Source organism: Nematolebias whitei, chromosome 11 (assembly GCF_014905685.2).
Source record: "Nematolebias whitei isolate Nwh7 chromosome 11, NemWhi1, whole genome shotgun sequence".
Taxonomy (NCBI): domain Eukaryota; kingdom Metazoa; phylum Chordata; class Actinopteri; order Cyprinodontiformes; family Rivulidae; genus Nematolebias; species Nematolebias whitei.
Window position 1 is genome coordinate 16,507,279 of NC_056508.1, and position 27,772 is coordinate 16,535,050.

Below are 27,772 nucleotides of genomic sequence, written 5' to 3' on the forward strand. Positions count from 1 at the left end.
CATTACGACGTCTGTTCCATGAAGCAAGCAAGACAGGATCTACAAATAGAGATGATTTGATGATAGAAGACCTGCAAACACTGTGATTCAACAAAACATCAGGACTTCTTTGGAACGACCCTGACTGTAAAGTGCTTGATATTTCAAACGCTGTTCTGACTTTGAGAACTGCCACAGTCAAGTATTCTTGTCTTACAATTTCAGTGAGAGCTCGTTTTATTTTAATCCAAAGACATTTGAATTTCAAAAAAGTAAAAAATAAAATAGAAGCGGTCCTGCTGGGTTAGCGTTAACCTGGAATTAAATCTGATTGCTAAAAACAAAATTTGAAAAGAGAAAACATGAAATGATAAAAGTTCACAAAATGTGTTCAAATATTAGCACAGAAAGAACATGTATGTAAAGTGGTACTGAACCTACAATTATCTTTTCCTGTAGACTTGGAAATCTGGTTGAATATTTTGTCCTTGTACCCAAAGACTCAAAATACAACAGTTATCTGCTAAAACTGACAAAACTAATTAAAATGGCGACTTCAGACCTGCAGAATAAAGATTCAGTGAAGATGTTTGTGTTGAGATTAAATGATCTAATGCAGGGTGCCTAGACTTTTGCAGCATGCGAGCTACTTTTAAAACGACCAAGTCAAAGTGATCCCGTTTACACGAGAACAATCTCTGGAAACGTTATTTTGTCAATGTTTATTCAGGGTACTAAACAAAAAACGAGCGCGTTTACATAAAAACACTGTAGTTTCCATGTCAGTCGGGTTGCCAGATAAGAAATTATGAACTATGGTACTGTTGCTTTAAAATGAAAGTATTTTGACCTAAACTGTCATATGTGCTGAGTAAAGATATTCTAAGAAGAGGTGTGTGTTGTGTTTGTTGAACATGTGCACAGAAAAGGAGGGGCTAAATAAGACGTTTTAAATTTATCTGGCAACCCTGAGGGCTCAGCCGCATTCATTGTGCAAGCAGTGTCTGCATGGCAGTGATGTCCAAACTGGTGAATACACTAATGTCTCTTTGGAGCCTGGATTTCATAAGTTTTGCTCCTACATGCTGAAAAAGGGTGAGCAGCACAAAAAAAACTCTGCTCTCTGCCATTTATTATAACTGTTGTTAGTGCAGGAAAACTTGGGACTGCAGCCGCCTGTAGTGAGCATGTGCGACTGGTCTGGACTTCACACGTGAAGTTGGAACATTGCATACCTCTGTGGGGGTTCCCCCGAAAATCTTCACTTTGAGACTTGGATTCAAAAACCTTCAACTTCAGAGAGAACGAGGGCTGTTGTCTGTAAATGAACGGCCAAATGTTTCACGTCGTGTAAACGAGACCTCAGACTGTCAATCAAGGGACAAGTTTCATAGATGGATCTGTCTATGGCTGATATCTATTTTTTTTTAATGCCACGCCATCTAACAATAATACCTTTGAGATCAACTGGTAGATCGCCATTGACGTATTGGGCATGTCTGCTCTATGGTCTGAGGTCTCATTTTTGGAGACAATTCTTAAAGTTGCTCTGGTTCATGTTTCCTTCACTTTGAAGCTCGTGGTGTTCGGTCTTCAAAGTAAATTATGAAGAAAAGTCTCATTTATCTCAATATGGCTGCACATGTTTTTGATCAATACTAATGATTTGTTAAAATCTCACCCATCAGTGTCCAGCGCTATAACATATTGTAGCTACTTTAACTGAACTCATGCAGTTTTCCTATTTACTAATGTCAACAACAATAAATTGAAATTGGTGACTGTGATCCTGCTGGTTAGTTTCCTACAAACACAAAGAGCATTCTGCTAAATTAATCTACATTATCTTTTAATGTAGTTTTGTGCTGTGTGTCTATGTGTGTGTAAAGAAGAGCACAATGTACACATTTATCATCATGGAACAAAAACACTAAAAATATTCAATAACCATTTGCCATCTTTATTATTATTATTATTTTTGTAAATGCTGAAGACATGCTGTCTTTAAAAGACAGATGAAACGTTTAAAAAGTTTAATGCAGTAAAGAAGCAATTTATAAATATAGCTGATATTTTTTAAAAACAGAAGATTCAAATAAAGTATCAACATTCCTTTAACAATCCCTTATTTTCTGTGAGTAAAATACTCGACACCTATGTGTGTCTCTGGAAACTGGTCATAAACCTGAAAATCTGGAGGTCAATAAATTAAAACAACACGCTTTTAGTCTCTGCCATGTCTTGATGCTTGAATACATCCATCCATCCATTATCTTTACCCGTTTCTTCCATTTTGGGTCACGGGGGTCGCCGGTGCCCATGGCCGGCAATCGCTGTGCGAGTGGCGGGGTACACCCTGGACAGGTCTCCAGTCCATCACAGGGACACATAGAGACAAACGAGACAAACAACCATTCACTCTCTCACTCTCGCCTAGGGACAATTTAGAGTTGCCAATCAGTCTAACATGCATGTTTTTGGTCTGTGGGAGGAAACCGGAGTATCCGGAGAAAACCCACGCATGCACAGAGAGAACATGCAAACTCCACCCAGACATGCCCCCGGACCGGGATTTGAACCAGGGACCTGCTCGCTGAGAGGCAGCAGCTCTACTAGTTGCGCCACCGTGCTGCTTATTTGCTGACATTTTAAAACAAAGTGAGAAAAGACGTCAGAGTTGAATCAAACACACGTTACATATTTGCAGGAACAAAAACTAACCTTTTGTTCTTTGAAAATTCATTGAATGAATATTCAAATGTTTTCTTTTTAAGCTACAAATGTACTAATTTGTGTTTTCATTTATATAAACAGTGTTTATTAGGCTGTTACTGAAACTACATATCGTTTGCTGATAGAAAGTGTAATTTTAGTTAAGCAAAACAAAGGAGGAAACAAAATGCTGATCATCAATTTTCATCACTTGTGGGTTCAGGTTGTTACTGAAACTCCCTCAGTTGAATAACGGACACATGGTTGATTTTTACTGGCATTTATTTGGACACGTGCCTCCAACCATGCCATGAGAACTGTACAAACATAAAATAATTGTTCATACAGTTAATCATTCTAGCAGATTAAACAATAAACCATATTATTCAACAACTTGACGAATAAGTCATTTGACCTTTACAAAATGTCGACACATTGTATATTAAATTTAAACATGTGACTAACATAATGATTTGAAAGATCTATCATAATAAACATCTTGTTTTCATAAAAACACAAATACAAATTTCATAAGTCACTGGCCGCATTAACTTGAATTGCAGTGCATCTTCTGTATCCAAGTAGACAACTGAACAAACTTCACTGCACCAGCTCCAAGTCTCTACCACCGACTGAGAAAAGAAATGCTGCCCTCTACAGAGTGTGATGTGCAACTAAAAATATCGCTCAGACCTAAACAACAGATTGAACATCAGTTCCACTCTGGAAACATTTACCCAGAACCTTTAAATGCGCATTTTAAACAATAATGTATACATTACAATATGATTTAATCAATCATAAATTATTTTAACTTACTTTAACTTATTTATTGTAACAAAACTATGAAATTAACTTAACCCTCCTGTTGTGTTAGTTTCTGAGGAACAGTCATGATATTCCTGGGTCAATTTGACCCAGGGAAAGTTTATCATGCAATAGGGCCAGAAACCAAAATAAAAATCCCCCAAAACGTTTTTTCCCCGATTATTAACTCCATTAATAACCATTTCAATCAATATTTAGTGCAATGATGTTCTTTAATTTTCATGGATGGGGGAGGGGGAAGGAAGTATGACACAAATTGTCATCATTGTATGTTGCCATGCCATGATGAAATTAGTTCTTTGTATTTAGTTCAAGTATTGTCATTCTCATCACATGTGGTACATGAGGTGGAATGTACACGTTTAACCCATCACACCTGAGATACACCCAGGTGGAGCAGTGGGTAGCTATGTAGGCACCTGAGGAGAGTTGAGGATTGGGTGTCTTGCTCAGAGGCACAGCTGGGAGTCGAACTACGACTTTCTGGTCCTGAGTTGGCTGCTCTGCCTTTACCCCACTTTGGCCCCCACACCCCCCCCCCCCCACACCCACACACCCCCCCCCCCCCACCCCCCCACACACACACACACACACACACAAAAATCAATGAGGATAAATTACTCATTTTTTCCCATTTAAAAAATGCACTTTTTTATATCCACTGGGAAAAAAAGGTAGGTAGATAAATCTAATATAGTATTATTCTCTCCCACAAACTCTTTTCTCTTTAGTTTCTGAGTTTCTTCAAATCCAAATGGTGACAAACCACTGCCCTCGTGCAGCTGCAGTTCTCTGAACAATCCAGTAAACAAACATTTGGCATGTTCAATTCTTATCTCTAATGCTGCTGTAAAGGACAGGAGTAAGTCTAAAGAAGTGAGCACCAGGAAGAAAAAGAAAGGTAGAGAATACGAGAGAAAACATAAATGAAAAGATCTGTGGATTGAAGCTTCTTTACCTTTTGTATGAAAAGTTCTTATCTCTGAAAGTTTTCTTATCAACCTGTAATCATCCACAATGGACTATTGCCAAATAAAACAAAATGACACAATTATTTATTGTGAAGCTTCAAACAACTTTTCTTTTATCAATAAACGTTGCGTAAAACCCGTAAACTTCTTGTTCTCGTTTCAGTTTTAAAATGCATCAGTTTTTGATTTCTCATTTAAATTGATACAGTCCAATAACAAATATACACAGATACTGGGAAATGACCAAAACCCTTTGACTTTTAACATTTGAACATAATCAATACTTTATATCTCCAGTGAATAAACACCAGCAAACAAATTAATGTTTTTGTGGTTGTCTGCAGCCACCCTTTACATATACAGCATATACAAAACATGCAGTAATTCAGATTCTTGCCCTGCATAAAGGACCACACAGCTAATGCAAAAATCCAACAAACAAAAAAAACAACACATAACTGCAAAAGATACATCATAAGAGACTCCAAAAATCATTGGCTATTATAATCCAAGTGCAACATGCTCTGCATGCCATTAATATATAAGGTCAATGTGATGGGTTCTTACTTTTCACCCACATCAAGGGCAGTCATTATTTAAAGCAGAGATTAAGATGTAACATAGAGATATGACAGAACTGATAAATGAGTGAAAAAAAAAAATCAGAATTTATTAATACCGATTATCACAATGGAGAGCATAAAACCAGAGCAGACGTGACTGAGATGGAAATGGATTCAAACTCATAGAAAACTGAGTTTATTCATAGTGAAATGTATATTTACAATAGGCTCTGGGAAACCTGTAAACGTTGGTTACATATTGTAACCCTAGATTCTATGAACATAGGCAGAGCCCTTTAAGGCTATCGCTAGTGGGTTTATCCCTTCGAGCGCAGTGCAGCACTGAAAACTTTAGTCCACGCCCACCGGCTGTGTGGGCCCCACCCCCGGTCTGTAAATATTACAGTGAGACTGGGCAATCGGCTCCCAAATATTTTTTTCTTCAGCCATTTAGGAACCAGTGAGGCCCAGAGCTTAAAGGGTTGCACTTATACTCATAGAATCTGGGGTTACAGTACTTAACCAACGTTCTATTTTGTATAGGCTTCGCCCTTTAAGGCTGTCGCTAGTGGGTTAAAGGTGAAGCAGGATGTAGTCTATGCCTCACTGGGTCCATTCAGACACAAACATGAAGTACCTGCTTGCACAAACAAACATTTCATCACTCAGCCTTCTGTGTGCGTAATTACGCGCTGTGTAAATACGCGCTCCATGTGCAAGAGCGCACTGGAGAAAAGATCTCTGGTGAGAAAAAAGGCTGAGATAGACCTGCTGCTGTGAATAGGAACAACGGAGGTTATGAATTGTAACAGTGTAATGATGAACAGAGCAGGCCAACAGCTCCTCAGGATGAACAGATTAATAACAATAAAATCAGCAGTTCTGAACTTGTGACTGATTATAAATATCTCACACTGCGACTGCATGCAGGCAGGTGTGTGCTCAAAAGTGAGGCTCCATGAAACAAATAATCATCATTCTGTCAGAACCCTGAGAACAGAATGGGTCATGGAGAAAGTAGAAACATCACGTAGATAAAAACGACTAATTGAACATGGCGATGACCAGACAGCCGCCATACAAATATCCTCCACTGTCATCCCTCCATGCAGAGCCGTGGAGGATGAAAACCTTCTGGTGGAATGTGCTCTGAGATTCTCTGGAGGATCCAGTCCAGATGAACTGTAAGCTTCAGAAATAGCCTCACACAACCAGCGTGAGAGGCGCTGGGTGGATAGATGGCGTCCTGAAGAGCTGTCCCTGTAATGCACGAACATACGCTGAGAGCGGCGCAGTGCGGCCGTGTGCGCCACGTAACACAAAAGTGCGCGCACGGGACAGAGGAGTTGCGATGTTGCTTAGGAAGATAAAACCCATCCCAGGTTATCACTCTTGATCTGAATGAGCTTGTGATGCTTTTAGGAGTAAAAGCAGGGTTAGGTCTCAGCACAGCTGAGCTGCTGTCAGCTTGAATTCTGAGACATGAGGGAGCAACAGAGAGAGCAGATAAATCACTCACTCTCTTTGCCAATATCAGAGCTAACAGCAGGGCTGTTTAAAATGACAGAAATTTAAGTGAAACCTGATTTAAAGGCTCGAAAGGTGCTTTGATCAGAGCGTGCAGAACCACCATTATGTCCCACTGTGGAGCTAGTGGACGTGACTGTGTCTGTGTCTCCGTACACCTTTCAGAAAAAAACGCTTCCTCAGCGGGTGATTAAAAACTGTCACTGAAAAAACTCATGACAAGAAGAAATAGCTGCAGCATAAGTTTTAATTGTGCTGAATGCTAAATTTCTGTCCATCAATTGTTGTAGAAATGACAGCACGCCACCTAGTGGACATGAGATGGCCTCCACGCCTTTTTCTGCACTCCAGCACTGAAAAACTGTCCACTTGATATGTACAGCGTTGTGGTGGAAGCAGCTCATGTGCCCTGAATCATACACACCACATCCTGTGGGAGGCCCATCTTTTCTAAATGGATCTGTTCAGCAGCCAGACCCAAAGGTGCTGACATATTTCTGGGCGACTCTTGATCGCTCTTCCTGCCTGGAGGAGCCTGTGTTTCAGAATTAGGGGTACGTGAAATATGCGCCCTTCAGATCTATGGAGGTGAACCAGTCGTTCTGGTGAAGTTCTCCAGCAGCTGTTTGATTGTCAGCATGTGGAATTCTCTCTCCATGATCGATTTGTTGAACATGGACAGGTCGAGAACGGGCATCATCCCTCCGGTTTTTTCGGAACCAGGAAGTAGTGGGAGGAAAAACCTCGTATTTTCCTCTCTGTTGGGAACTCTGGAAATCACGTTTTTCATCAGGAATTCCTAAAATTCGGACTAGAGAGACGAGCTCTGTTCTGGAGAAGACTGAATCGTCTCGTGTGTCATGTTTCTTATGGACGTCAACCAGACTAAAAACCCTTACTGCCATCACCCACTCCGGAGATTCTCTGGGACGGACTCAAGGGGGTGGGGGTGGGGGGTGTTCCGGCAGAAAAAAGGCTGTAAGTGTGCCTCTGTGCTGAGCCCAGGCTGTGGTCTCACGTTAGAGCTGACGTTAACCGACGCACACGGAGAGGAGGCGTGAGCGTTTTCTGAGTGAGACGCCGTTTCGGTGGAGGTTGCAACTGTCGTGGAGAAACACGTTTACTCCCGCTGCGCGGTGAGTGGGCAGAAAACGGCAGAAATTAAAAACTGGCTCTGGCTGAAAGTGAGGGATTTTACCGGACTCGGACTGCTGAAAAAAACAATTTTAGCTGATGTGGCAGACGAGTGTTTTGTGATATTTACCCAACTGTGGTGCCATTTAAAACACTGTTTAGAGGTTATGGACTCGTTCTGTGTGGGGAACGTGTGAGGAGAAGCAGCTGTGAGATCAGTTGATCTGACAGTCAGGCTGGAATCAGATGAAACTTTACTTTCAGAGATGTTTCCGTTTTATTTCAAAACATACATCATCAAAAAACACACACAATCTCCCTCAAGGAGCTGTTCCCTGGTGGAGGGGGCCGGCGAAGGAGCGGGACGTGAAGTTGCTGCCGCAGCTGTGGAACGCCTCTGCTGCTGTTGCTGGCCAAGGTGGTCCCTCCAGTGGCCGGAGGGGCGGGAGGAGGACTGTGATGTCACCAGTTGGTGTACAGTCTCTGAGACCTCCTCGAACTTCTGCGATTTCTCAAGGATGGTCCTGAAGTTGGCCCCGAACAGCACCTCTAGGGTGATGGGGGCCCTCTAGCAGGTCTTTCTGCAGCCTCTCGGACAAGGATGGCAAGAGGCGGAGCCAGGTGGTCCTCTGGATCATGGTCATCCAGGTGGAGATGTGGGACAGGCAGACCACAGAGGTGGTGCACATGTTTAAGATGATGTCAGTGGCTTTACAGAGAGAACTCTTTGTCTCCTCCAGCAGGTCTGCTTCCTCCAGCTTCTTTGAGATGCTGTAGGCCAGCAGGGCGATGTTGTCATTTGCCGTGGCCGCCAGGAATGAGCACTGGTGAGCTCGGTTGGAGAGCTTTGTCACCATCTGGTCATGCTTCCCTGGAGGGACAGGTTGCTGGTCCATCCTGGAAGCTTTTGGCCCAAGTGCCTCCACCAGGCTTGGCTCCGGGGGGAACTGAGGAAAAAACACAGATCGGAAAAACCCTCCACTCTGGAGATGGAGGCGAAGGTGGAGACGGATGTCTTTAACTTGCCGGGCCCAGCTGCAGCCTCGTTCCAGTGCGACATCACAGCTGGACAGCGAGGCAAGATGGGGTCAGGGCAACGAGCCAGGGAGGAGCCAAACCTTCCCGCCAGATCATCCGATCGGGTCAGAGGGAGTCGAGGGACAGAAAGTCCCTTTGTGTTAGCAGCCTCCTGGATTATGATGGGCAGCTCCGAAGGGAGGGCGCCGACAGCTGGGAGCGGTGTGGTCGCCAACGTGGGAAGACCGGAGGTGGCTGAGCATTTGCTCGGCCTCTATTCTTCCGTCACTACGCTCTCCAAGAGGGAAGAGGCAGAAAGGTTGTTTCCAGCATTGCCTTTCTCAGAGGAATCATTCGATTCACTGCGTGACTCTGCGTCAAAGAAAGGCGGTGGCGTCGTCCCGTGCATAGCGTCCTGCTACGGAAAAGACACTCAGCGAAGCTGCTGTCAACAGTCTTTTTTGAAGGAATCATCCGATTCACCGCGAGGAAAAACACGTTTGAAAAGGCGATGACGTCGTCCAGCGGGTAGCGGCCTGCCGCGGAAAAACACTCCTCGGCACTTACCTTGAATAAGGCTGCTCGTCTCTGCTTCTCCTCGGGGAGGAAGAGCTCACAGGGACGGCAGGAGTTCGGCGTGGCGAAGACCCAGGCATCCTTTGCAAAAGTTGTGCCGGTCAAAGCAGGACATCTTTCCCTTCTTCGTTCTTCTGATAGTGCTAGCTAGCTGGCCGAAGAAAAATAGGGAGCTGATTGCCCGGTCTCACCGTAATTTATACCGACCGGGGGTGGGGCCCACACAGACGGTGGGCACGGACTAAAGTTTTCAGTGCTGCGGTGCGTGTGAAGGGATAAACCCACTAGCGATAGCCTTAAAGGGCGAAGCCTATACAAAATAGAACAGAGATTGCAGCAGCCCCCACCTTGCAGCAACTGGCCTGGCTGCCATCATTAGAGACTCAGCAGGCTTCGGAAGTCTGAACTGAGACAATTGAACCAAGCTGAAGCAATTTAATGACACCTGGGGAAAACTATGCAGGTGTTTTGAGTTTAGTAGATGATTAGTGTGTCACACTCAGTTTAAAACATTCATGCCCTGCAAAATTTTGGCTGATTTCTACACAGTATTCTAAATTTTTGAAATCCTGTTTTCGTGGGTTTCATGAGCTGGAAGCCCAAATTATGTAAAAATAAACAAATAAATACTTGAAATTGTTTATATTGTGGGCCCTGAATCTATCATGTATTAAAGATTAATTTTTTTGAATGGAATTATGGAAGTTAAACAACTTTTCCATGATATTCTAATATTTTGGAACAGGTCTGTATTCATTCAGCCTTTATTTAGACAGGTAAATCCCATTGAGCCTCGAGGACTCATTTATAAGAGCGACCTCATTTCAACAAAGAATGATGACAACAATGGACAACATCGGCAACAACAGACAGTTATAAAAAGGCATATAGATTTTTTTTTAAATATATATACATTTATACATGTATACATTTTTTTCTTTTTATATTATACTGTTTTTACTTTTGCTCTGGGAAGCATGTTGTATTTAGGTGCAATCACAATAAAGGTCTATTCTATTCTAAAATGAATTCCTAATAAAACAAAATACAAATAATTAAAACAAACAGCAGTCAGGTGTTGGATAATACCTCAAAAGCAACTTTATTTGAAGTGTTAGAAAATAAATTAGAAAATAAATAAATAGCAGCACAACATAGCAAAAAAAAGCACCAGAATTATTTTCACTGAGTTAGAAAAGTACCTTCAGAAATCAACTCATAATAAAAAAAAAACAACAACATGCACTTGCACAGCTTTTCTTCTCTATACATTACATTTGTTAATAATTAATTATTTAATTAAACTACAAAAAGAAAAAGTAAACATCTTTCTGAATTGAAATTATGTCATCGAGTTTGCTTCTCAATTGAATGCTGCATCCAGGAGTCTTCAACAAAACTGGAAAATAATGACAAAGAGAAAAAAACGGTTTATCAAGGTAAAGATGAAAAAACAAAAATTGTCACATTCCCATGTTTTATCTTGGAGTCTTTCAAAAAAATTTCCTACAGAGGTCAAAGTTTAATGATATTCAAATGCTGAATGTACATTAAAACTAATGCTTCATATACTACAGGCAAGAAGTGCATTTAGCATCAAATCCTTGTGGAATGGGGGCCTTACAAGTTTGAGACCCATTGGATTCAGAGAAGATTTATGCATCTCTGGTCGGTGGCCAGTAGGCTATAATATGTATTTCCAACCACTGCAAAAAAAATAAAAATAATTCAAACTCTACATCCATCCATCCATCCATCCATCCATTTTCTTCTGCTTATCCGGAGTCGGGTCGCGGGGGTAGCAGCCTAAGTAGGGAGGCCCAGACTTCCCTCTCCCCAGCCATTTGGGCCAGCTCTTCCGGGGGAATCCCGAGGCGTTCCCAGGCCAGCCGAGAAATATAGTCCCTCCAGCGTGTCCTGGGTCTTCTTCTGGGCCTCCTTCTGGTGGGACGTGTCCGGAACACCTCACCCAGGAGGCGTCCAGAAGGCATCCTAAACAGATGCCCAAGCCACCTCAACTGGCTCCTCTCGACGTGGAGAAGCAGCGGCTCTACTCTGAGTCCCTCCCAGATGAACGAGCTTCTCACCCTCTCTCTAAGGGAGAGCCCAGACACCCTGCGGATAAAACTCATTTCGGCCGCTTGTATCTGAGATCTCATTCTTTCGGTCACAACCCAAAGCTCGTGACCATAGATGAGGGTAGGAACGTAGATCGATAGGTAAAATGAGAGCTTCGCCTTTTGACTCAGCTCTCTCTTCACCATGACAGACCTTCACCTCACTGCAGATGCTGCACCTATCCGCTTATTGATCTCACGCTCCATTTTTCCCTCATTCATGAACAAGACCCCAAGATACTTGAACTCCTCCACTTGGGGTAGGACCTCCTCCCTGACCCGGAGAGGGCACTCTACCCTTTTCTGGCTCAAGACCATAGCCTCGGATTTGGAGGAACTGATCTTCATCCTGGCCGCTTCGCATTTGGCTGCGAACCGCTCCAGCAAAAGCTGTAGATCACGATCTGATGGAGCCAATAAGACCACATCATCTGCAAAAAGCAGAGATGCAATCCCAAGACCACCAAAACGGATCCCCTCAACACCTTGGCTGCGCCTAGAAATTCTTTCCATAAAAGTTATGAACAGAATCGGTGACAAAGGTCCACCTTGGCGGAGTCCAACTCTCACTGGGAACAAGCCAGACTTACTGCCAGCGATGCGGACCAGGCTCTGACACCGGTCATACAGGGACCCAACAGCCCGTATCAAAGGGCCCGGTACCCCAAACTCCCAGAGTACCCCCCACAGGGTTCCCCGAGGGACGCGGTCGAACGCCTTCTCCAAGTCCACAAAGCACATGTAGACCGGTTGGGCAAACTCCCACGCACCCTCCAGGACCCTGCTGAGTGTAGAGCTGGTCCACTGTTTCACAGCCAGGACAAAAACCGCACTGCTCCTCCTGAATCCGAGGTTCAACTATCCGATGGACCCTCCTCGCCAGAACCCCCGAATAGACCTTACCAGGGAGGCTTAAGAGCGTGATTCCCCTGTAGTTGGAACACACTCTACGGTCTCCCCTTTTAAATAGGGGGACCACCACCCCGGTCTGCCAATCCAGGAGAACTTCCCCCAATGTCCACGCAATATTGCAGAGTCGCGTAAGCCAACACAAACCTACAACATCCAGAGCCTTAAGGAACTCCGGGCGAATCTCATCCACCCCTGGGGCCCTGCCACCGAGGAGCTTTTTAACCACCTCGGTGACCTCAGCACCAGAGATTGGAGGGCCCGACCCAGAGTCCCCAGGCTCTGCTTCCTCAGTGGAAGACGTGCCGGTGGGATTGAGGAGGTCTTCCAAGTATTCCGCCCACTGACCCACAACATCCCGAGTTGAGGTCAGCAGCATACCACTCCCACTATAAACAGTGTTGGTGCCCGAGTTTTTGCCTCAGCAACCACCCGAGCCGCATGCCGCTTGGACTGCCGGTACCCATCAGCTGCTTCCGGGGTCCCACAGGCCAAAAAGGCCCGATAGGACTACTTCTTCAGCCTGACAACATCCCTCACAGACAGTGTCCACCATCGGGTTCGAGGGTTGCCGCCACGACAGGCACCAACAACCATGCGGCCGCAGCTCCGGTAAGCCACCTCGATAATAGAGGCAAGAAACATGGTCCACTCAGACTTAATGTCCCCCACCTCCCTAGGAACAAGTTCAAAGTTCTCCCGGAGGTGGGAGTTAATACTCTGTCTCACAGGAGACTCTGCCAGACGTTCCCAGCAAACCCTCACATTACGTTTGGGTCTGCCAGGTCTGACCGGCATCCTCCCCCACCATCGGGGCCAACTCACCACCAGGTAGTAATCAGTGGACAGCTCCACCCCTCTCTTCACCCGAGTGTCCAAGACATGTGGCCACAGATCAGATGAGACAATGACAAAGTCGATCATCGAACTGCGGCCTAGGGTGTCCTGGTGCCAAGAGCACATATGGACATCCTTATGCTTGATCAAGGTGTTCGTTATTGACAATCCATGACGAGCACAGAAGTCCAACAACAGAACACTACTCTGGTTCAGATCAGGGGGGCCGTTCCTTCCAATCACACCCCTCCAGGTTTCACTGTCATTGCCCACATGAGCATTGAAGTCCCCCAGCAGGACAAGGGAGTCCCCAGGAGGTGCACTTTCCAGTACCCCCTCCAAGGACTCCAAAAAGGGTGGATAATCTGAACTGCCGTTTGGTGCATAAGCACAAACGACAGTCAGAACCCACCCCCCCACACGTAGGCGGAGGGAGGCCACCCTCTCATTCACTGGGGTGAACCCCAACACACAGGCACCAAGTTGGGGGGCAATAAGTATGCCCACTCCTGCTCTGTGCCTCTCACCAGGGGCAACTCCAGAGTGGAAGAGTGTCCAGCCCCTCTCAAGGGAACTGGTTCCAGAGCCAGAGCCATGCGTAGAGGTGAGTCCGACTATTTCTAGCCGGAACCTCTCAGCCTCACACACCAACTCAGGCTCCTTCCCCACCAGTGAGGTGACATTCCACATCCCAATAGCCAGCTTCTGCAGCCGAGGATCAGACCGCCAGGGTCCCCGCCCTTGGCCACCACCCATCCCACATTGCACCCAACCCCTTTGGCCCCTCCCCCAGGTGGTGAGCTCATGGGAAGGGGGACCCACATCTCCTCTTCGGACTGTGCCCGGCCGAGCTCCATGGGTAAAAGCCTGGCCACCAGGCACTCGCCCACGTGCCCCACCTCCAGGCCTGGCTCCAGAGTGGGGCCCCGGTGACCCATGTCCGGGCAAGGGAACATTAACTCCGTTTATTTCTCTCATCATCGGGGTCTCTACATCAAAGATACAATTATTTGATTTGAATGGATGATGAACGCACGCACACACGCACACACGCACACACACATATATTAGTGCTGGTCAAAGATAAAAAAAATTTAATTGTGATTAATCGCAAAATAATTTTTTGATTAATCGTGATTTATCGCATTATTATGTGAAAATTAAATTATAATTCAAAGACGTTTAGATCATTTTTAAAGTACCATATTATATAAGAATATAAGAAAAAATTCTATTAATTTTCAAAACGGCACTTTTTAACAGCAGTGTTCTTTTAGCAAATAAAGTAGCAGTATTTCTAGTAACATTAACATGATCTTTTTTTTTTTTTTCCTGCTATTCTACGGTGGAACCAGACGTGTCCATATTCGCGTTGTATCTTGGTGCAATGCCAATAAAGTTTATTCTGATTATGATCATCATATCAAATAAGAAACCAAAGCTATTTTTTTTCATTCATTCAACCTTTATTTATACAGGTTAATCCCATTGCGTCTCGGAAGTCATTTGCAAGAGAGACCTGAGTTTGCCAGGGTTTTTAGTTTATTTTAGGAAAGAAAAAAAGACCTTCAAACACAAAACAGCAAAAAACAGATTGACATCAAATTCAAAATATGTGCGTTATTTCTGAAAAGTTACAAGAAGAAACATTTTAAAATCAGAGAACATCATGTAGTGAAATGTGGGGGTCAGCCTTTGCTGTTGCTTCACTACTAATTATTTAAATATAATGGGTTCTTTCTTTTTCGAGTTAAATTAATGCCATGTGACCGAGATAACTGTGTTCATTGTTTAATCAGTGACAGGAGACGTTAATTTTCTTTGACCCATCAGAATAAATGCGGTCATTTATTTAACAGAATAAAAAAATTTAACATCAAAACATGTACACTTGATTCGTTGATCTGGTTCTGATTAATAAAACTTGGCACGCTTTACTAATAAGACAACAGGACATTTCTGAAGGCATCTAGAAAGATTTACAAGAGGAAAGATTTTAGAGGAAGATAGAGATGGATGGAAATGTAGGTTTTGTTGACCAGAATTAGCACGCTTCTTTCAACACCAGCTCAAACCTCCGGTACACTTAGCGCGCGACAACTCATTACCTTCGTAGAAGATGAATCAGCTTTGGTACCGGGTCCATTTCAACGCTACCTTTCCAGCGTCTCCGGTTAGAGCGGCTAGTCATTGTCAGAAGTCGTGTCGATTTACTCCATTCAACAAACAGGCTTCCTTCGAAGTTGTAGGCGTTACGCCCGGGTGAGTTCACAGCAAGTATCTGTGACTCCGTCAGAGTTTCCACTCAGAAGTGAAGACTCCAGAAGGCTTGAGAAGACTCCATCAAAGACTGAGTCGAAGACTCGAGAAGACTTGAGAAGACTGAGAAGGCTGAATAGTTCCAGGAAGTGTCGACTTTTAAAGAGTCTTCACTTCCGGTCACTTAATACTTCCTGATTGGTTGAAACAACCAACAGGGGGTGGTTCTAGTGATGTCAGAGGGTTATTAAAATTCAAGAGAGGGTGCAAGAATGTTTAGGAACATTTAGTACAGACAGAGAAATGTTATGAAAAAGTGAGAGGAACGCAGATGCCAGTGGCAGTTATTTACCGTCTGCTAGGTTTAAAAACAATACAGTTCGTTCTAATAACTCATTCTCTGACTGTCCCTGACTTTTGACCGACAACACTGACTTCTCATTCAGACAGAAGATCAAAATGCATAATTACTTTGTAAATAGACATTTAACTTGATTTCTAAGTCTAATGAGGTTTAAAAATCATTAATACTGCTTCACAGTTGATTTAAAATGAGTGGTTTACTTTCAACATTAGAAATGATATGAACTAAACACACTTTTGATTATCAAGATATTGTAAAATAGTAATGATAATATAAAAAGAAGAGTGTTCTTTCAATTGATTAATTCAGGATACAATTAACAGTCTCTTGATGAGCTAATTTGTATTTCTGAATTCAAATCAATGAAATAACAGTTCCTGTCCCATGAAGGTCTTCAGAGACAGGTTTTGGTCGGAGGCCTAGTTCACTACAATCATGAACAGTTTATGTCCTGATGCTGCTCAATAATCCATGTACAAAAATCTAACAAGGTTGAGTCAGGTCCTGTAGACGGATTCTTCTTTGTTGAAATGTTTTGTCTTTTGTCCAAAAGACTTCTTCTGTCTGAGACCCTGTAAAAAACTAATTCCTTCAGTTCATTCACACCTTTGTGGAATCAATGTCACCAGTTAGGTAGTAACACTTATTGTGAATCAGTTTCACCTGCTGCTGTGCAAATGGAATACACAACAGGTGGAATGAGAGGCAATCAGCAAGCCAATCCATATAAAAAAGTGATTCTGCAGATGGTGACCACAGGTCATTTCTCTGTTCTCGTCCCTTCTGGTTGAACTTTTAGTCACTTTTTCATTTTTTCAGTGCTGTCACACAGAGACATCAAGAGGCATTTTTTACAGCCCACTGAAGTTGATCAAGTAGTGCAGCTAATCCAAGATGGAACATCAATGTGAGCGGTGGCAAGATTTGCTGTGTCTCTCAGCACAGTGTCCAGAGCATGGAATAGGTACCGGGAGACAGGCCAGTACACCAGGAGACATGGAGGGGGCCGTAGGAGGGCTACAACCCAGCAGCAGGACCGCTACCTCGTCCTTTGTGCAAGGAGACACAGGAGGTCCACTGCCAGGGGCCTACAAAATGAGGGCTTGCGATAAATGAAGCTTTTGTCCTTGGTTACCCATGACCCAGAAGAAATTTGATAATCTGCTCATCTCCAAGGCCGGTGGGGAGTCAGATTCAGATAAGCTTTGATTGTTGATTTTTCTTCAGGCAGACAGATTTTTTTCCTTCAGCCTTGAGTCCATCTGGACATTCTGGTTCCAAAAACGCCTAATTGTGGGAATCCTTTCCACTGATCCATGTTATGAGTCTCCTTCAAGGTCGATCCCACCGCGCTGACGAGCCCCAGAAGCCACAGGTGGCCTGCGATTCTCATAAATCGCCTCCACCTTACGGTTTAGCTCGTAAACCAGTTGATTTTGAGTTCCTACAGCACGCATCAAACCTTCACACTAACTCGGAAGCTTTGTCATGGCCGAAACTGCTGCTGATGTCTTCTTCAATTAGATGATAAAACAGTGCCCCGCCAATGCCAAAAAGCAGAGTCCCTGCTATCATAAATTCAAAAATGTAAACGTCTTCAGCGTCCTTCTGAGACAGAACTGCGAGACACATCAGCTGCCACACTCTCCACGGGTCCATGACGTACCCCACAGTGTGCATCTCAGCTGGACACGCAGGCTCTCCGGGACCTTGTCTTTTTGTTGAAAAAATCTTGTCAATAGTGTTGAATTTCCAGGATACCAGATCCATAATCTTAATTTACGTTTGGGAGATGTAAACCAAGCACTTCAGACACACATAGCGTGAAGCACGGGAAGGGAAAAAAAAAAAAAAAACGGGAGAGGAAAGACAAGCAGCTACCTCAAGCAAGAGCGAGAGATATTATGTATATATATATATATATATATATATATATATATATATATATACACACATACATACATTTACAAATACATATAAAATTTATGCTGGTGGTGAAATTTAAATTTGACCTGACAACCCAATTTTCAAAACAAACATCTTGATTCTTACCTCAAGATGGTCGTGCGCAGTCGACCAGGAGCTTCTCAGACTCCTTGTGGAAAGCCAGTTATTTTTTGTTCTGACATCGACTCCGAGCTTGACTTTGCTCGCTTTAAGCGTGTGAATTATAGCCGATCCAAACTTATTACCATAAGAGAAGGTTTGGCTTCAAAAATAACAGCAATGAACCACAATCAGAGCTACAATCAGCAGATTACAGCTCCTACAAACATTAGCGTGGAGGGAGCAGCGCTCTAAGGGCAAAAGGAAGCGATGCGCCCGGGCACAGAAAAGAGGAAAATTAAGCGGAGTACTAACGAGGCTAAAGGTTAATGCTGACAGACTGCCAATTCCATCCCTGTTCCTGGCCAACATCTGCTCTTTGTAAAACAAGATGGACCTTCTGGGGCTAAGAGTGAGTGTTTTAGAGATGGCAAACTGTGCTGTACGCTGACGGAAACATGGCTTAACAACACCATGCCCAACTCAGACTTCCAGCTACAAAACAAGCTGATTTTCTGGGTGGACTGAAGCCAGCTATCAAGGAAGGCCCGAGGGTGGCGGTTTATGAGTCTATGCAAACAAAGGTTGTTGCACAAACTGTGCTCTGATAAACAGTTCCTCCTCTGAGGGTGTAGAACAACTGACTGTGAAATGTCGGCCACACTATTTAACTAGTGGTTTCACAGCTGTGTATATCATTGGTGTTTATATTGCACCGGATGCTAATGCTAAAGACGCACTGAGGGAGATAAATGATATTAGCTTGTTTCAAAACAAGCATCCTGAAGTTTTTTACGTGGTGGCTGGGGACTTTAACCATGTAAACCTGAAAGACACTCTGCCAAGTTTCTATCAGCCTGTCACCATACTACCAACATGGGGAAATAACACACTAGACCGTGTTTATACCAGCACATGAGACACAAAGAGCTGTTCCATGCACCCACCCTTGGCCTCTCTGACCACATCTCCATTTTTCTGCAGCAAGTGCATTGAAGATGTCACCACCACTAAGACTGCTACCTGAACCTTAACCCTTGGCTGAACTCAGAGGTCCATACCCTGCTGAAAGGCAGGGATGTTATCTTAAGGTCTGGTGACTCACAGGAACTGGGGAAGACAAGGAAACAGCTGGCTGCTGGTATTAAGAAGGTCAAAACCACATACGCACGAAAGATCCAGGGACATTTCTTTTCACAGGACCCACGGAGCAAGTGGAAGGGCATTAATTGCATCACAGACTAGAACAGCAGAGGTGCACAATGCTCTAGGGACACCTCACTGCCTGATGCTCTTAACAGGTTCTATGCCCATTTTGAAGACCCAAATAGACCACCCAGCACCAGACTCATCTCACCATCTGAAGAGAAGTTTCTGAGCATGACCTCAACAGAAGTAATGAGGACTTTCAGGAAGATTAATCCTCACAAAGCCACTGGCCCAGACAACATCCCAGGGAGGGTGCTGAAATAACTTGTCTTACTGGATCAGCTCTGCAAGGTGCTGGGTGATATCTTTAACTCTTCCTTCACCCTGGAAACTGCTACCACCTGCCTGAAGACTGCCATTATCATCCCATTTCCTAAGAGCTCAACAGTGACTGGTCTGAATGACTACTGGCCAGTAGCCCTCACACCAATAGTGGCTAAATGCTTTGAAAGACTGGTCATGACCCACATCAAAGCAATCACTGACACCAGCAAGGACCCCACACCAGTATATGACACCAGTATGCATACCACAAGAATTGATCAAGAGAAGATGTCATCTCCTCTGTGGTCCACTCTGCTCTCACCCACCTGGAACAGGACTCCTACGTCCATATGCTCTTTGTGGAGTTCACATCTGCCTTCAACACCATGATTCCGCAGACCCTGATGGATAAACTACTCGTATTAGGACTAAGCCCTTCCATATGCAAATAGGTCCTAGATTTCTTGAACAACAGGCCGCACTCTGTGTGGATCCATAACTTCTTCTCCACCATAATCCTCAGCACTGGCTCCTCTCAGGGCTGTGTGTTGAGTCCCCTCCTGTTAACTTTGCTCACATACAGTATGACTGCACACCTACCCATTCAGGCTGTCATATTGTAAAGTTTGCAGACGATACAGTGGTGGTTGGATGCATCACAAACAATGATGAGTCCAGCTACAGGCAGGAGGTGGAACACCTGGAGAGCTGGTGCAGGAAGAACAACCTTCACATCAATGTGAAGACAAAGGAGATGGTTGTGGATTTCAGACAGAGCAAACACATCTACCCACCCCCACCCCCCGAACATAGTAGGATCTGTGGTGGACGTGGTCCCCAGTTACAGGTACTTGAGTGTGCACCTGAATGACAACCTCAGCTGGGGCAGCAACACCACCAGTCAGTTCAAGAAAGGACATCAGTGACTACTTCCTCAGGCAGCTGAGGCAAGCTGGTCTGGGAAGCTCAGTCATCACCACCTCCTACAGGTGTGCAGTGGAGAGCATCCTGTGCTCCAGCATGAACATATGGCATGAAGGCTGCACAGCTGAAGAGAGAAAAGCTTTGCAGTGAGTGGTGAAATGTCCACAGAAGACTGTTGGGAGTCAGCCTCCTCACCATCACAGACATCTACACCTCCAGATGCAGGAAGATGGCCACTTGCATCATAAAGGACATCACTCACCCAGCACACACACTTTTTGCCCCTAAAATTTGATGCCACTCCATTTTTGTTTTCATTTCCAGAAGAACAAGAAGTGTCTTCTTCAGAGGTTTTCATGTCGTTTTTTAAAGTAGTTCTTGGTGCACCGCCACCACAGGCGAGAGGGGGAACAGGTTGGCTCGATTGGCTCAGTGTAGCTGGACGCAAACCACACCAGCTGAAAATGTACACAAATGTTCTGAATTTTGGTCCCCAATCGAACTGAGTCGAAAGGACTATCAGGTGTGAAAACGACCTAACAATGCCAGCAACTAGTGTCTTTAGATAAGACATTTATGGATTCTCCAGTGAGGACTGTACAAAATTCTATATTGGATCAATAAAAAAAAACCTCTCCAGATGCATGAATCAACACAGGGGAGCAGCTCTTCCGGACAAGACTCAGTGTGCACACACATCTCAAAGATAAGGAACATTCTTAGTATGGACAGAGAAAACATGGATTGGAGGGAGTTGAATAAAGTTATTTACATCAAATGAGAAAAACAGACAATAGGAGGAGGTCTCAGCGTTCAGGTTTTTAAAGCCTACAATGAAGCATTAAACCTAAGAACTGGTCATATTCCCTCTTGGTTTACAGAAGTCGCCATGTATTTATAATGAACGAAAAGCTCAGTTTGAGTAAATATTTCAGAACATAAAAAGTGAATAAAAGTCTAAAATACATTTTGTAAACCTATACAGTCCTGGAAAATAGTAAGAACAAATCACCTTCCAGCGGTTGCCACAGCTGTTACACAAAACAAAAGTCGTCATGGGCTCGTCAGCACTTCGGGTCTGCACCTGTTAAACAATTTTTTTTTTAAAGAACAAATTAAAAAATAAAATAATAAAGGAAAGAGGCAGGAACGAACAAGGAGCTTCTATGGGCAGGACCTGTGTGTAAGTGCAGCTCTTTCCGTGACACTTGTTGCAGATGAACATGTCTGTTTCGGTTCCTCCCATCTTTGACAGCTGATGTTCTCTGATGGACTCTTTAGTGAGAGTCTCTCTGATCTGTTTCAGCTCTGCACTCGCCATCTCCTAGAGACACAAACACATGCAACTTTAAACATCTCCACTGGATGCTTTATGCAGTCTCGCTTGAAGAGTAAACATAAGACACTTGGTTCAGAGCAACCTGAAGTGCTTTAAAGGTGTCATTTAATTTTTACCACAGGAGTATGGGCTCAAATTCCAGCCTTAAAAATTTTGCAGGTGTAAAAAGATTTGTGACCTTATAGGAAAAAAAAATGTATAAAAAAGATTTGTATTTGTAAAAAAAAGATGTGTAACCTTATAAAAAAGATTTGCATTTGTAAAAAAAATTAATCACAAGTTACAAAACTTTTTTACGTTCCATTTACAGATATGAATCCAAAAACTATGTGTATGAATTTTGTCCTGGATTTTACTCCTCTCAGCTGATTGGTCAATGCCATGTCAGTCACATATTAAGGAGCCAATCAGAACAGATGGGTTTGGCTGTAGACAACTCGTTCAGCGGACTAGTGGTCAGAGCATCCGCCATATTGAACGTGGCAGACCTGCGGGTCAACTAACAAGGAAATGGACTGAACTTCATAAAACACTGTTCTACAAAGTGTTTGAAGTTAATACCAGTCATTCACACACACTAATATATTTGGAAAACAAACAGGCACCAAAGACAACATTTGTAACTTTTAATGTGATTATTAAAAATGTTTACTCCTTAAATGTTTAGGTTTAAAGGTAAACACTAAACAAACAATGATTCCTTTGAGTGTTTACAACTACTAATGTGTGTAACACTATTACTGGGGTGATAAATATAGAAATATTCATAGTTAGTATTTAATCGGTGTCTATAAGAACCAGATCCTGAAAATGTAGATGTGACGTGTGGATTTTGTGAATAACCATAAGTGCTATAACTCCATCATTCCCATCAAACGATGGTCTTGTTTGAAACTCTGGAATGAAATGTGGTGAGTGATGTGCAACTGCATTAAAGTTTGTTCATTCATTTAATTTCTTTTTCTTTATGGTAGTGTAAGATCTTTGAATAATGGTGCAAAGTTTTCCAATAAGAGATCTCCCACTAAACTGTCATAATTAAAAGCAAAAAAAAAATAATTTTTATTTCAAGCATTTCTGCTAAAACTCAAAACTCTGCTCTGAACATGAACAGTCTCATGGAGGAGGATGAGACATAATAGAACTCACCTCAGCAGTCATGGAGGAGATGCGCTGAGGTGTGATGTTTCCACACAAGACGTTACGGCGCAGATCTGGATTCTTCTGGTCCTTCAGGTTGGAGATTCGACTTCGAAGACGAGCTTTATATTTCATATCTGTGGATTCAAATTCCTGGAAGATCTGTGAGCACCAACAGTCAAGGTATAAAATACACAAAAAACAAAACTGTCCTCTGGTGGATTCATGTATTTAGTACAGTTTACAAGTTTTAATGTTTTTAAGCTAACAGGCCGACTCCGGCTAAAGTGGCGCTTTGTTCGTCCAAATTTGATCAGCTAAATCTGATCGCTTTTTAAAGTTTTGTTTTCTCCGCTCAAGAAGTTGAGAATTTGTTTATTGATTTTATTAAGTGTTGTGCTGACACAAAAGGCTAATAATTTCAAAACTGAACGTCCACCATTTTGAACAGAGCTAGACCAAATATCTTGTCCAAACAGCGATACCTTAGTGGTCAAAGAAAGTACTACACTAAAATCTAAACTGCAAATAATTTGAGTTTAAACTTTGATAATGCCTTAATAAAATTAACTAACTTAAATAAAAACTTAAAAAAAGTAAAAATTAAGTAAGCATTTGTGGATAACACATTTTAAATAAATTAACCAATATTTCTTCTTAAAATTGACAATATTTTAAGTTTATAAGTTCAAACTAAGCTGAAAACTTGGACTTATAACAAAGAAAAAAAATAATGTTCAAAGAAACTTAATTCAACTCTCAGTTTAACTAATTAGTTTAAATAATTTTATCATACATTGGAAATGTTTTAAATTTTAAGAGCTGATTAAACTAATGTAATATCTGTTGATATTAAAATGTTGTTTATCAATTTAGCTGTAATTTTAAAAGTGAAGCAACCAAGCTCCTTCTAATAATTAAATGCTTTATTTCAACAACTTTTCATCAAAAAAAAGTTTAACTAAATCAACACCTAAAGTTAACCCCTCAGAAGTAAACACATTTTTAAAGATAAAACCCAGTTTTAATTTTGTTTTGCTTAAATGGGTAAATAAAGTCACAAAATGGCTTTCAGCTCTAAAGAAAATGACATTATTATCTCTTCTTCTGATTCACTGGAATCAGACCACAATGAACAACACTTGCAAAACAAATAATTTGATGCTGAAACAAAGTTTCACCTTCTCAATCAAGAATATCTGAGAATGCAAAGATATTATGATTTACAACAGAAGTTGACGGACACACAAGCCCAACTTTCTAATGAAATCAAAACTAAAACTGAGATTTTTACAACTCTAAGAAAATCATATGAAAACAATGACCTTATACTTTAACAAAATGATATCTGCCTGACTCATTTAAAACTCAAAGACGAAAAAATCTAATTTTTACAAGACCAACTGGCTGAAGCAAATAATCCATCCAACTTGAGGTTATGACCTCCTCCTGGCATTAATGTCCAGTCTTTCAACAAAGGCATAAATACATCACATCCAGTAAGTAATCTCATTTCACAAAATCACTTATCCAGATCTGATGACCTGGAACCAAACGGCGAGTATCCCTGGACTTTCGAGTCCTCCACTGAAGTAAACAGACATTACCCTCCAAACACACTTGGAGTGGTCAAACTGAACCCAAGCTCAATCTGAACTATCAAACAAAGATCTGGACATGATTGCCAAACATTCAAAATTTTGACCCTCACACTGGTACTGATGTAAAATTGTATCTTGATGATGTGGAATATCACCTCAGCCGGTTCCCACATGCATCTATCGAAGACAAATATAAATATATATCTTATCAAAATCACTTCTAACACAGAAGTCAAAAGGTTTATCGACCGACAGACATCTCACATCAGATCTGATTTTTCTCTCTTGCGCCAAGCTATAGAGAGAGCGTTTCTGACTTTGCTTCTTTATCAGGATTAATAGTTGCTCTGAACATCAAACAAGGAAGAGATGAACATCCACAGGCTTACTACCACCGGTTGTCCAACGCTTACTTTGATTATAACAATTACCCCAACATGGAAGAAGATTTAAACTTTAAAACACTCTTCATCCAGAATCTCAATGAGTCAATTACCAGCTTACTCGGCATTTCTGCTGATCTTATTTCCGGCCTAAGACACCTTACCAAAGGAAAGGTCCTGGTAAATACCAAGGTTCTTGGAAACCTCTTCAGGGGGGTAAACACTTTCCTAATCAGACCCACACCTTTCAGGATCGTCACTCTCGACCTGAAACAAAACCACCTTTATCCTGATGCATGCTCAACCACCTTTAGTACATCAGAAACGTTCTGAAAAGTACAAAGGATCACCAAAGACTAAAAAAGTAAGTCTACCAACTTGACTCCTAAGGAACTTGAGATAATTAAATGTTTCTTTCATGAAACACACCAAGACAATGACACCAAAGGTGCTGACCTTCGGTCAGTGACCTCTCTGGCCAACCAACCGTTGGACCAACAAGCTGCAGATGTAGAACTTGAACCTGCAACCACAGATTGTAACTCTATTTCTGACATTGTTTTTCCTTCAGAACAACAAACTGACTATTCACACACCCTGAATGCAATCTCAGAAGTTCAAATGAACCCTGAGGACCTCTATTTCGAGAAAACTACTGTGATTTCCCAGAGAAACCTCCAATTCACCAATTTTTGTGTAACCTTACTGGACGGGGCCCCTCAAGAAAGTTTTACTTTTCACTAATGCTGGAACAAGTCCTCACTCATGACGCACTTCTTGACACCGCAGCAGATGTCACCCTGATGTCAGCCACCCTGTTCAAGAAACTGCTGTCAGCAGCGAAACACGCTAACAAGAACTTAGTTCTTGAGCCTTGCCTCCTTGGTATTACACCTTATGCATCTAACAACACAACTGTATCCTTTGTGACTCAGATACAGTTTAAGATCGGTAACATGACACTTAGCCATCCAGTTTATGTGTCTGATTTAGAAACAATTTCACTATTGGTGGGACAAGATTTGTTGACACGATTTCAACCTTTGATTGGTTTTAAGATTCTCAAAGTTTGGGCCCAGGTGCGCCAACCCCTGCCCATCTTTGCTGGACCAGAACTGTACTCACAGTGCTTGGCACTGGATACTTCTGGAAGGTCAACCATCTCCCCACCCAAAGACAAACATCAGGTGACTGAGAACACACCTCCCACAGAGGTAGTGTCAGTTACACCTGCACAACCACCAGAGCTGCAAAGAGCTCATATGATTGACACTGCATTGTCTCTCCAGACCGACAAATCCAATATGACTCAGAGTCCATCTATTCTCAGAGAGGCCAGAGGCCACTCACAGGTGTCAGGACAAAACCAACAGTTTAACGATCTCACAGACTCGTTAACTAACAACAGTACCACTAGTGGTAACACACAGTCTTTTGACCCCTCCTGGCCACCTGATTTTATCCCAAACCCACCCACCAAGAGGTGCAAATGCTCGCACATCCATGTGCTGCAGCCTGCTCTTCTGATCTTTCACAACCAACTGCTAACACAATCCCAGTTGGACCAGCATCGTCTGATAAAGACATCATTAAGCTTCAATCTCTGGATCCAGCCATCAAAAGGATGATTCACTACTTAACTGATCCAGATCGTGTCACTCCCTCCTCAGAGGAACTTGACTCAATCCCTGAACTTCATTCATTCCTTAAGGTAAAACCTTTCTTGAAAATGTTCAAGGGCATGTTAGTATTTGCTCCTGAGCCAACAACTTCACCTTCGTTCGTGGTACCTCATGACCACAGGGGGGTGATGCTGGCACACGCCCATGAAAACCCATCTTAAAAAAACACAATAGCACCAAAGCAACACTCAGAGCGTTAAGACAAGTTTCTTACTGGCCAGGAATGTGCAAAGATGTAAACTGCTACATCAGAGACTGCATGATCTGTTGCCAACTCCAACCTGCAAGAGCTCCACATCAATCTACTGGCATTTCTTCATCTAAGATGATGAATGGTAGACAAATGACACTTCCTTTATACACATATTACAAACCTGGTGAAAACACCAACCACCAGTACATAAAAGATGGGAAAAAACAACCAAGAAATACCTTCACTTTTAACCAAAAGCCTCTTAATAAGATGACTAAAAAACTCAAAACATACCATGACCAATAAGCCTCCCATGAAAAGCTTCAAGTGGGGTAAGAAAAAGGTCCAGTACACCTTCCCACCACCCACTGGACTTCTAGAAAGCTTCCAAAGCTGGAACGCTCACCCACAACATCCTTCCAGGGTGGACAAGAATACACACTTAACAAACCAACTGTCTCTAGTTGTATACTCAAACTAGATCAAGCCACACAAGGCTCAAACTAAACAACTAATCAAGAAGAGTTTTAAACTAAAAACCTAACTAAAACCAAAATTAGGCTAATTAAACTACAAAATTCAAATAAACCTTACTCTTCTTAAAATAAAAACAATTCAAAACAAGATTATAAATCTTTAAATTCCATTTTACTTTCAAAAGAAATAGGTATGGTAAAACACCTTAAACCTTACAACAATACACTTTAAAACAAAATTCAACATCCTTTGACCACTAGATAAAAAAAAAAAAAAACGCACAAAACAATTAACGGTTGAAAAGATAACCCACAAGTGGGGGAAAGCTACTTCTGGTCATTGTCGGGATTGTCCTTGTTTATGCTCACACTCAGCTGATCAACATGTTAAAGTTTGTTTTAAAATTCATTCAATACTCACCACATGAGTGATCCATTTTAGTAAACAAAATTGTTAAACAAAATGAACTAAGCTTTCTAAATTTTTGTTTACTTATCTTTACACCAAATTTCTTAGTGCATGCTTGATTTTTTTCAACATTTAATCATTAGCCTACACACTTTTTGTCTACGTACCCAAATACAAAAGTAGAGGTATTAGATTATTTTATTCTTATTCAAGTTTTTTTTGTCAATTAAGTTGACATTAGATTTGCATGCATACAGATTTATCTTTAGGATTCCATTACATGAACAAAGCACTTAGACACTTAGATGGTCAC

At 42.4% G+C, this 27,772-nt stretch overlaps 1 protein-coding gene across 2 annotated transcripts in view; it reads right to left on the reverse strand.

The window, feature by feature from the left end:
* Positions 1-10,462: 10,462 nt before the first annotated feature.
* The window catches only part of tcea2 (transcription elongation factor A (SII), 2), a 52,492-nt gene continuing 35,182 nt past the window's right edge, over positions 10,463-27,772 (reverse strand). For both annotated transcript variants that reach the window (XM_037683938.1, XM_037683937.1), the window contains exons 7-10: positions 22,725-22,879; positions 21,414-21,560; positions 21,249-21,320; positions 10,463-10,706 (exon numbers count right to left, since the gene is read on the reverse strand). In XM_037683938.1, coding sequence (XP_037539866.1) covers positions 10,698-10,706; positions 21,249-21,320; positions 21,414-21,560; positions 22,725-22,879 — 383 coding nt within the window. In that variant the 3' untranslated portion in view covers positions 10,463-10,697. The remainder of the gene's footprint in view (positions 10,707-21,248; positions 21,321-21,413; positions 21,561-22,724; positions 22,880-27,772) is intronic.